Raw genomic sequence first — 10243 nt, 5'->3', positions numbered from 1 at the left:
AAAATCTGTACTTTCCTCTTCCTTTCTTAGTTTCACCATATCTTTTTTTCACATCAGAGGTCTTATAGAATTAATTGAGGCATCAGACTCTGCTATTACAGGCATTTCCTTTTCTTCAGGATAAAACTCAGTGATAACTCCTGTGAGAAATGACAGACGGGGGGAAACAGATTCATGTTGTTAGAGGGAAACACAAAATGGATGATGAAACTCACCATGTCGGAATCTCTGCCTTCCACCAAAAATAGTATTTATAAATAATATAATGCAGATATTTTGGCCTTTTGGCAAAGAATATTTTCTGTCTTATGTTAGATATATAGTTGAGTATTTTCTGCTTTAAAACTGATTGTGAGTCAGCCACAGTTTAAGAGCATGATCTTTGCCAAAGAATTCATATGAGTAGAATGTTTTCAAATAACTTTCTTTGGTTTGCAGGTACAATTCTGGTGGACAATATGCTGATCAAAGGGACTGCTGGAGGACCAGACCCCACCATAGAACTTTCTTTAAAGGACAATGTGGATTACTGGGTGTTGATGGATCCTGTTAAGCAAATGCTTTTCCTGAACAGCACCGGGAGAGTTCTGGATAGAGATGTTAGTGACTTTTTTTTTCTTTGCCCCTGTGATAGAAGTTTATTATAATTTAAATGTCTATGTGTGTGTTTATATGATATTGAATTATTTATATAATTTGAGTTTATTTCCTGAGTATATCAATAACAGTTTATTTAACTCATTGAAAGAAGTATGAGAAAGGAACATCTGTGTCTTAGAGAACCATTATACTTCTGATTTAATATGCTGGAAGCTTGTCAATTTCTGAACAAGAAGAAAATAGAGTGCTTAGAAAAAAGAGGTGGTACCCTTGGCAAAGTAGGACAAGCATGGCTATAACTCATTTCTTTCCAATGATGGCAACATATAAGTGTGTCACTCAGCTGTTGGCTTGAAGACATAGTTTGGTAGGTGCACTCACAGGAGCCTGCTTTACAACCAGTAAGCCTTGATTGAAAGTCAAAACTGTGGAAATGTCTTACATAGCTGCAAAAAAGAAAAAAAAATGAGCAAAAGTTTCATGGTAATATGTCAGTTAAGTAGTTGTCAGATAGCATAAATACTTTTTTATTAAGACTATCTATGTTGGGCTTGGTACAGTGGTAGCTTATACCTGTAATCCCAGCACTTTGGGAGGCCCAGTTGGGAGAACTGCTTGAGCCCAGGAGTTTGATTCCAGCCTGGGCAACAGAGCAAGACTCTGTCTTGACAAAAAATTTAAAAAACTAACCAGGCATTGTGACACATGCCTGTAGCCCCACTAATCTGCAGATTGTGGTGGGAGGATCACTTGAGCTTGGGGTAGGGGAGTGGAGGCTACAGTGAACCATGATCACACCAATGCACTCCAGCCTGGGCAGCACAGCGAGACAATACCTCAAAAAAAATTGCAAAATTACCAAAGTTGCTGGACATTTCATTTCTGGAAAAGTTTTTTAAAAAACAGTTTAATAGGTTTAAGTAGCTGTCTAAAGTAACTTTGTACTCATTTATTTGCATCTCAGTCTTTCTTGAGTGCAGAGGGGCAGGGGATAGTGGATTATAACCAGTAATTGTACTGGACCCTGGGAAAACTCAGAGAGTAACTCTAAACATGCATACCCACAAGTTCCCAGCTTATGAAATCCAAATGTCAGATACTCAGCTTAGTGAGCCTGAGTCATTTCACATCATTGTGCAGGGTTTATGATCCACTTTACAATAGGTTATGGAGTGCTTGATACTTTATACTGTTTCATGTCTAAAATTTGGAGTCTTTAATAAATCTCAATTTGCCTCTTATTTTAGTACAGTTTACTATGTACTTTATTACCTATGAATTTTTTGAATTCTTGTGAATTATGTTTTCCTGCTGCCACAGTGCTTTCAGGGGTTCATTCATCAAAGCATAAGGGCTTTTATTCTGAATATCCTTAACCCAGCGTCCATCTGTTTTATGTGATGTATAGACCATTACTGCTAAACAAATAGTGAGGTAAATCCGGGCTTTTCATCCAAATCTAATCAATACTGGAAATTGCAGTCTTATTTAATTATAAAATAATATATGCTTATGGTAAACATATCAGAAAATAAGAAGCATATATATGAAGGTAGTTTTATCAGTTAAGAAAATAACATCTAATATTTATTCTGCCACATTTTATTTCAAGCATTTATGTGTATTGGTATGTATATTTATAATACTTATTAATTTAAATTGGATTATACTGTTCATTATGCTTTTAGCCTACTTTTAAATGAAATTTATAATACCATGTAAAATTATAATGCAAACAAATGTATACTTATATAATTATTTTATTAGCTGCATATTTGGTTATTGGATGAATAAATCAGAGATTTTTAAAAAATGAATCTATTTTGGATGTCAAGTTTATTTGAAGTTTTGAATAATTACAAAGAGGATGCAGTGAAAATTTTTGTACATGCATCTTTGTACAATTGTTTGGTGGTTTTATAGAGATAAATTCATTTACCATCATTATATTACTGGGATAGGGAGTTATATGCATTTTACTAAATGATCCCCCCATATATTATACCTATATGCTTTGATACCAATATTGCTAAATAATTATAATGTCTGAAATAAAATAATAATATAATGTAAATATTTGAAACAATTTTAGTCTACTTGGAGAGGTGTTTTATGTTTTTACTTTATTGTTTTAACATTATTTACACTGATATAGAATAAGATTTTTTTCCTCTGTATGCTTCTCTATCATCCTAGTTAACAATATTTTCTAAAAGATATGGTATTCATTTGAAAAAAATGTGAGTGCACACTTTTTATATAGATTGTATTTGTAAATATGCTCTCCAGTATTAATGAAATACATATTAATACTATGATATAAATACATGTAACTCTATACATTTATTTGCATTGTTTTAAATTCTATTTAATATAAAATGTTTTTCCCAAAAGCTAAATACAGGTAAAATACACATTATTATTAAATAATTATATTATGATAAATACCAAAATATTTGTAGTTTATTTTAAAATATAGGGCATTTATCTGAAATGTAATTCTTTTGGTTGTTGCCCAAAGTTTTGGGGTTGTTTTATGAATATAATGAATCAAAATAAAAAAATATGGGCTGGGTGTGACAGCTCATGCCTGTAATCCCAGCACTTTGGGAGGCCGAGGCCAGTGGATCACATGAGGTCAGGAGTTCAAGACCAGCCTGGCCAACATGGTGAAAACCCGTCTCTACTAAAAAGCCAAAAATTACCCAGGCATTATGTTGGGTACCCTGTAATCCCAACTACTCTAGAGACTGAGGCAGAAGAATCACTTGATCCCAGGAGATGGAGATTGCAGTAAACCAAGATCACACCACTGCACTCCAGCCTGGGTGACAGAGTGTGACTCTGTCTCAAAAAGAAAAAAATATATATATATGTATATATATGTGTGTGTGTGTGTATATATGTGTATATACATATACATATATATATTCAGTATCAAATATATATATTATATATTCCATTTATATATATATATATATTTATATATGCTCTGAATAACAAAATAGAATGAACAATTTGAGTTTGACCCTACTAACAATGGCCAAAGCTCTGTATTATAATCACTAGCCTATAATTAACTTTAATCCTTCTTAGTGGTAAATTGCTCTTAAAATTATTTTTATAGAAAATTTTCCACTGAATCTTTGTTATGAAATGATGCTTTGTTATGAAATGATGCCTTCAAATGATTTCAAGTTGATGGGAGAAAGTATTAAGAATACCAATAGCATAGATATAAAAAATAATTTGCTTTTATGGAAATTCTATGTTTACCAAGGAGAGAGAAAAACTATTATTAACTTTAATCCTTCTTAGTGGTAAATTGCTCTTAAAATTATTTTTATAGAAAATTTTCCACTGAATCTTTGTTATGAAATGATGCTTTGTTATGAAATGATGCCTTCAAATGATTTCAAGTTGATGGGAGAAAGTATTAAGAATACCAATAGCATAGATATAAAAAATAATTTGCTTTTATGGAAATTCTATGTTTACCAAGGAGAGAGAAAACTATTATTAACTTTAATCCTTCTTAGTGGTAAATTGCTCTTAAAATTATTTTTATAGAAAATTTTCCACTGAATCTTTGTTTTGTTGGACCATATGGTCTCTAGTTTCTACATTTTTCTGTGTATATTCTCTATTCTTCTCTCTGCAGAGCAGATTCCTTTATACACTTACAATTTTATCCATTGCCTTGTTATTCATTTGACTTTAAGTATTTTCTATGTTCATGCCATGCCAGTTTTTCATAAACTTTTGATGCAGTGGTTATTAAAGAAGGCTTAAAGTCACTGTGTTTTGTTTTGTTTTAAAATTTCTGAGAGAAATAACAATTAAATACTCATTGGCTTGAATCTATAGCCAGGGAGCAAGGGGTAGGGCCAAGTGGTAGATCCATATCCGATTATACTATCTTTTTAGCAGCAGTTAGATAAAAATATATTTTCCAGAGAAAGTGATCCAAATCATGTTTTCTACATTTGCTCGTTGAGGCAATAAAATATCTCTCAATGGCGATGTTTGAATAATTATGGCTGCAATAGAATTAAAAGCAAACAATGTAAACAAAAACATTTTAACATTGTGTTAAAATAAGCTGATAAACATGATCTTCATGAAAATTTCTGAGGGTGAATATAAAGCACAAAATACCCAACACTCAAATATTTGTATTTACTTAGAAAGCATTTACATGAGATTGTATGACTATGAGCTGTTTCATAATTTTAAACTTGGTTCATAAGATTATCCCTTATGATCATCATTTATTTTATTTCTTATTTTATTTTTTGTTCACTAAAGTTACATAAATTTTCAGCACCCAAAAATAAAAAATAAAAAAAAAAAGAAAGGAAAAGTTACAAAATTAAAAGTCATGAAAGAGAAACAACCAAAATGTGATATTTGGGGTGAACATGAAGATTCTCAGTAATAAAGGCGCATCACATAAAAATTTTGAAATGCCAAATGATTGTCTCACATGGCCGATATGCTCTCATCACTATTGGGCATGTGATAATAATGGTCATGACAATATCAATAATTAAAATAATAACAGAAAGAAAAGTGTGATTCGGGTACAGTCCTATAATACTTATCTCAAAATCCTGGGCTAAATTTTAAAAGCATTTGAAATGAGAGAAATTATGTTCATAACAACATCAAATAGCTTCTTTTCTTTCAGACTCTAACTTAGTAGCTGCACAAAGAGTTGACTCCTCTGTCCAGGCCAGTGTCCATTTAACTGCTAAGTTAAGTAGTTTTATCTCCACATTGTATCTTGCATCTCCATTCATCAACATAACTTTAGTCTAAGACCTCTTAGTTGTCACTCATATAAACTAATTGTTCTCTGCCACCTGTCTGGATTCAACCTATTCTACATTCAGTGCGCGGAAAGAGACTGTCCGCAGATACCTTTGCAGTGCAAACTGTTTTCTATCTGGCTCTTGAATTTCCCTAGATTCAAGATGCACCCTGTCTATATCATTTCTTTTTTAATTAAAAACATACGAGCTACAATCTAAGAAAACTAATGTAATTATTGTCCCATGACCACAATCCAATTTTTTCTTATCATGCCTTCCCTGATGTTCTTTTGAACATAAACTTTGAAATCACCGTTATCCAGTGCTATCAGTTGAATTTTATGTACTACTAAGACATATCTTAAATGCTGTTTCTGTATAAATTATTTCCTAATAACACTGGTATGCAATTCTTTATTCTAAAATCCATATTATTTAATAGCATTTTTGACTTACTTTTTGTATGATCACCTGATATCAGTTTTATAAAAGTTGCTGTTAGTGTCCAAGGACGATGTCATATTAATCCTAACCCACATTAAATTTTTCATATAGCAAATACCTACCATTAAATAGAGTGAATGTCCTTAATAATTCACTGTGAAAAATCTGCAGATGTATCTACGTGTCACATATGAGTAATAGTATTTTCAAATTGTCTTTTTAGGTAATATCTTTGGTAAATACGCTACTATTCATTGTGAAACTTTAATTTGTGAAGGACACTGACAACTCTGGCCAGCCATTTCCTTTAAATTTGCTTTTTTTAAAAAAAAATCATTTCTAAAACACACAATGTGTTATTTCCTTTCACTGTCTTCCACATTACTTGTGAAATAGTAGTGATTATGTTATAAAGGATAAAGGTAGTAAGTCCATAGACAGAAATATCATAACAAAAAAAAATTCACTCGTGAGGATTGGATAAACTTTGCCTATACTTTATGAAAATAAAGTCAATTCCTACATATTTTCCAAAATTCATTCCCTGCCCCCCAAATCATTAAGACTTCCAAATCATTTGGTTTCTAGAAAAAAAATATATTGGATTGAAGATTTGTGCTATAATCTATACTGCTGATATCAACAAACCCCCTATAAAAACTTTAATTTTCATGTTGAATCTAAGTGATTGATAAATTCATAACAAAAAATTTTCTATTTAATATTTTTTCTTTTTTAGAATTACAAAATTTTACATTTTGTGGGAATTTTTTTTTCTTCACACTCTTAAACCCACTTTTAATGATAGTATCCTTTAAGTGTTGATATGTATCTTTTCTGATACACATATCATAACCTATACACAGGTACACTAATACACAAATGTGCAAGAATGCATTCAGAGTATTGTGTTAAGCACTCATTTTTAAACTGAAAGAATAGCTTGCATGTTTAAGTATATATGAATGGTAATAGTTTTAAATAATTACATGAACACAATTTCTACCTAACTTTTTTTCTTCTTTGTTTGATGAATAAAGCAATGAAAGAAAATTAGAAAAGGTCAAATTACCATGACTTATTTTTGCCACCAGTTATGAAAGATAAAGCAGAATTTCCCTAACACATTCTTAAGCATTTTGGAGTCCCTAAACTCCCACTAATCGACTTAGTATGACTGTACTTTTATTTATGACCTTCTTATATAGCAGAATCGAATCTATGCCAATACAAAATTACATTGTGTGTTATATATTAGTCACAGGGAATTTTTGCCTCCGGTGTGATCCATTATGGTTAAAATGTATTGCCCTCTAAGTTCTAGCCATGCTACTAACAGTTGCACAGGGAGCTAAAGTTGAGAGTGACAACAGTTCCAGGTGACCTGGTTAGATCTAATTTATGGGTACTTATCAGGACTAAGTGAGGTCTCAGTAAACAGTGCATTTGATCCTCTATTTGATAAGATTGTGATCTTTTGGTCCCAGTGGTACCACTCCATTTAGAATTAGAAGTTGAAATAGAATGTTTTTATAGATCTCTCCTGCAATAATTGGAAGATAAATAACTTTAAAAGTGCACAATTCACCTCATTGTCTTCCAAGAGGTGTGCCAAGGGCAAATAGTACACATATTTATTTTGTTTTTAATTTACAATTAAAATATGCTGGACCTCCCTTAAAAAGTCTGTTAAAGCAAACACTTGAAAGCTGGTAGCAAAATGGAGGTCATCTAATTCAAATTCTTTCCAGGAAACTTCTAAGAGCTAGTCTTTTTCAATGGTCTTTTATCCTCAAACTGGCATATTTCAGTGATGGGTCTTGTTTTGTAGAATAGTCTGTTCTATTCTATGTCACGTTTTCCTCCTGATTTTTCTCTAGCTTTTACAAAGACAAATGTGAAAAAAGAAATTGAAGCATAACAAATATCTTAGCTCATAATGGCAGAGGAAAAGTAATTGGAAGTGAGAAGGTACAAATTTATTTCTAACATAAACTATACTCTTCTACTGATAAGAATCTCTGCTCTATTTGTTGTTTTTTAAAACTTTTATGGGTACATAGTAGGTGTATATGTTTATGAGTTGCATGAGATGTTTTGATACAGGCACATAATTATTTGGTGCCAATTTGGCTTAAGAGAAGCCCCTACTTATGGTGAAAACATGCCTTGAAATATTTTCACCTATTTTCTTATTTCTGCTCTCTAAAACTACAATAAATAAACTAATGGATGTTTCCATAACAACCATTTAGATATTTGGTAAATCATATGTTGTTAAATTTAAAATCCTCCAATTTTATACATTCTCAAAAGTGTTCAAATGTCTCTTCTATGCACCTGTAAAATGGTACTTGTTATAAGTTACCTATATATTATTAATGCCTGATAGTATTAATTAATGTATAGTGTGCATTAGTGTTCCAGTAGCCCATTTACAGTACTGGCATGTAAAATTAGCTTTTAGCTATCAAAATTTCACAATTAAATTTTTACATTAATGTTTGTAGCCATCTATTACATTTGGGTGATTGATTTTTTTCCTATTACAAATTGGAGGATAAAATTTATTATTGTAAAAGTTTACCATTTTGTAACCCATTATTATGACTTATTAAGATGACTTTGAACCATGTCTTTTGTCATTAAATGGATTATACATCCTTCCAAGATTTGTGACATTCACAGATTTTATACACATGATTTTAATGCCTTCATTTATATCAGTGATGAAAGGTGAAATTGAGTAGATATGAAAACACAGAGCTATGTGTCATTTCATTACAGACCTCTTTTCATATGTCAGTGATGCCTCAATTTATTCTTTCTAGGTAACATCATTCAGATAGATGCAAATCCAAGTCAACTTTCTTTTTCTTTGTTGGCCATGAAAATATCTTGAAACTAAATCATGATTTCCTTCAGTGTATATATATAGTTTCTGTAACATTTTTCTCATTTACAAATGTGGTATGCATTATAGATTTTATTTTTTCACTCTTTTGGATATTTATTTTTTAAATAAATACAATAGGATATGTATTTAATCCATTAGGTGTTTAACATAAGCCTAGTATAGTCTAATCACATGCAGTATTTACAATCCTCAATGGTGTAACTATTAGCCTTAATTTTATAGATGAATAAATGAAGCATAAAGATACTTTGTACTTTTTCCTATATCATACAGTTAGTAGGCTATGGAACTGGAAGTCACGCAGTTTGACTCCAGGTCATCTGCCTTAGGCACAGGGCTGGTTACTGGAAAGAGGGATACCATCATGACTAAAATAACACACAGGTTTTATTGAGCTTCCATTCTAGTGAAGGCAGACAAACCAAAACACATACATAAAGTATATAATAAGTCAAATTTTGGGTGAGAAATGCAATAAAGAAAAATAAATTGGAAGAAATTTGAAAGGAGAGGTCAGGTTGGAGACAAGGTTTTTAGGATGGAGGAGTCAGGATAGGACACTACAAAATGATATATTTAAAGATAAAATTGTATAAGCTTAAAAGGGGTTAAAAATCACAAAGCAATGTTTTGTAGTATTCAATACTCTTATTCTGGAGTCAAATAGTGGTAGGTGTGCATTCCAGCTCTGAAAGCTCTTAGCCATGGGACTTGAGGAAGTATACCTTTGATGATACCTTTCCCCTTCAAGGAATTTATTATAAAAATTATTAGACAAGTAAGCATATGCTTATGTATAATATGTATTGAAATATTGTTTATAATGACAAAATATAATAACCTGTAATAGGTCATTGTAAATTATTACTTGGATACATTATGCTATAGGCTTACAATGAAGCATAATGTTACTGTCACATAATATAACTTCATAGTAGTATACAAAAAATGCTATAGTAAATCTATATTTACAAACATGGACTGCTATTCACTGTGTGCCTGTGTGTCTATAATAGGTACATATTTTGGGAAAGAAAAAGATTAGCACAATAAGCATTTAAATGTATAGAATGAGTACGTTTATGTGCCACATTGTCTTAATCCAGTCTGTCACTGATGGACATTTGGGTTGATTCCAAGTCTTTGCTATTGTGAATAGTGCTGCAATAAACATACGTGTACATGTGTCTTTGTAGTAGAATAATTTGTAATCCTTTGGGTATATACCCAGTAGTGGGATGGCTGGGTCATATGGTACATCTAGTTCTAGATCCTTGAGGAATTGCCATACTGTTTTCCATAATGGTTGAACTAGTTTACAATCCCACCAACAGTGTAAAAGTGTTCCTATTTCTCCACATCCTCTCCAACACCTGTTGTTTCCTGACTTCTTAATGATTGCCATTCTAACTGGTGTGAGATGGTATCTCATTGTGGTTTTGATTTGCATTTCTCTGATGGCGAGTGA

The 10243-nt window shown here is 31.6% G+C and overlaps 1 protein-coding gene across 1 annotated transcript in view; it reads left to right on the top strand.

Moving 5' to 3' along the window:
* Positions 1 to 216: 216 nt before the first annotated feature.
* Positions 217 to 10243, top strand: part of PCDH15 (protocadherin related 15) — a 591153-nt gene continuing 581126 nt past the window's right edge. Inside the window, exons 1-2 of the mRNA XM_017861934.1 lie at positions 217 to 247; positions 439 to 599. Of these exons, the coding sequence (XP_017717423.1) occupies positions 217 to 247; positions 439 to 599 (192 nt within the window). The remainder of the gene's footprint in view (positions 248 to 438; positions 600 to 10243) is intronic.

This window comes from Rhinopithecus bieti, unplaced genomic scaffold, assembly GCF_001698545.2.
Source record: "Rhinopithecus bieti isolate Rb0 unplaced genomic scaffold, ASM169854v2 scaffold_61957, whole genome shotgun sequence".
Classification (NCBI taxonomy): domain Eukaryota; kingdom Metazoa; phylum Chordata; class Mammalia; order Primates; family Cercopithecidae; genus Rhinopithecus; species Rhinopithecus bieti.
The sequence above is the reverse complement of the archived record's forward strand: the minus strand, read 5'-3'. Positions and strand labels throughout refer to the sequence as shown.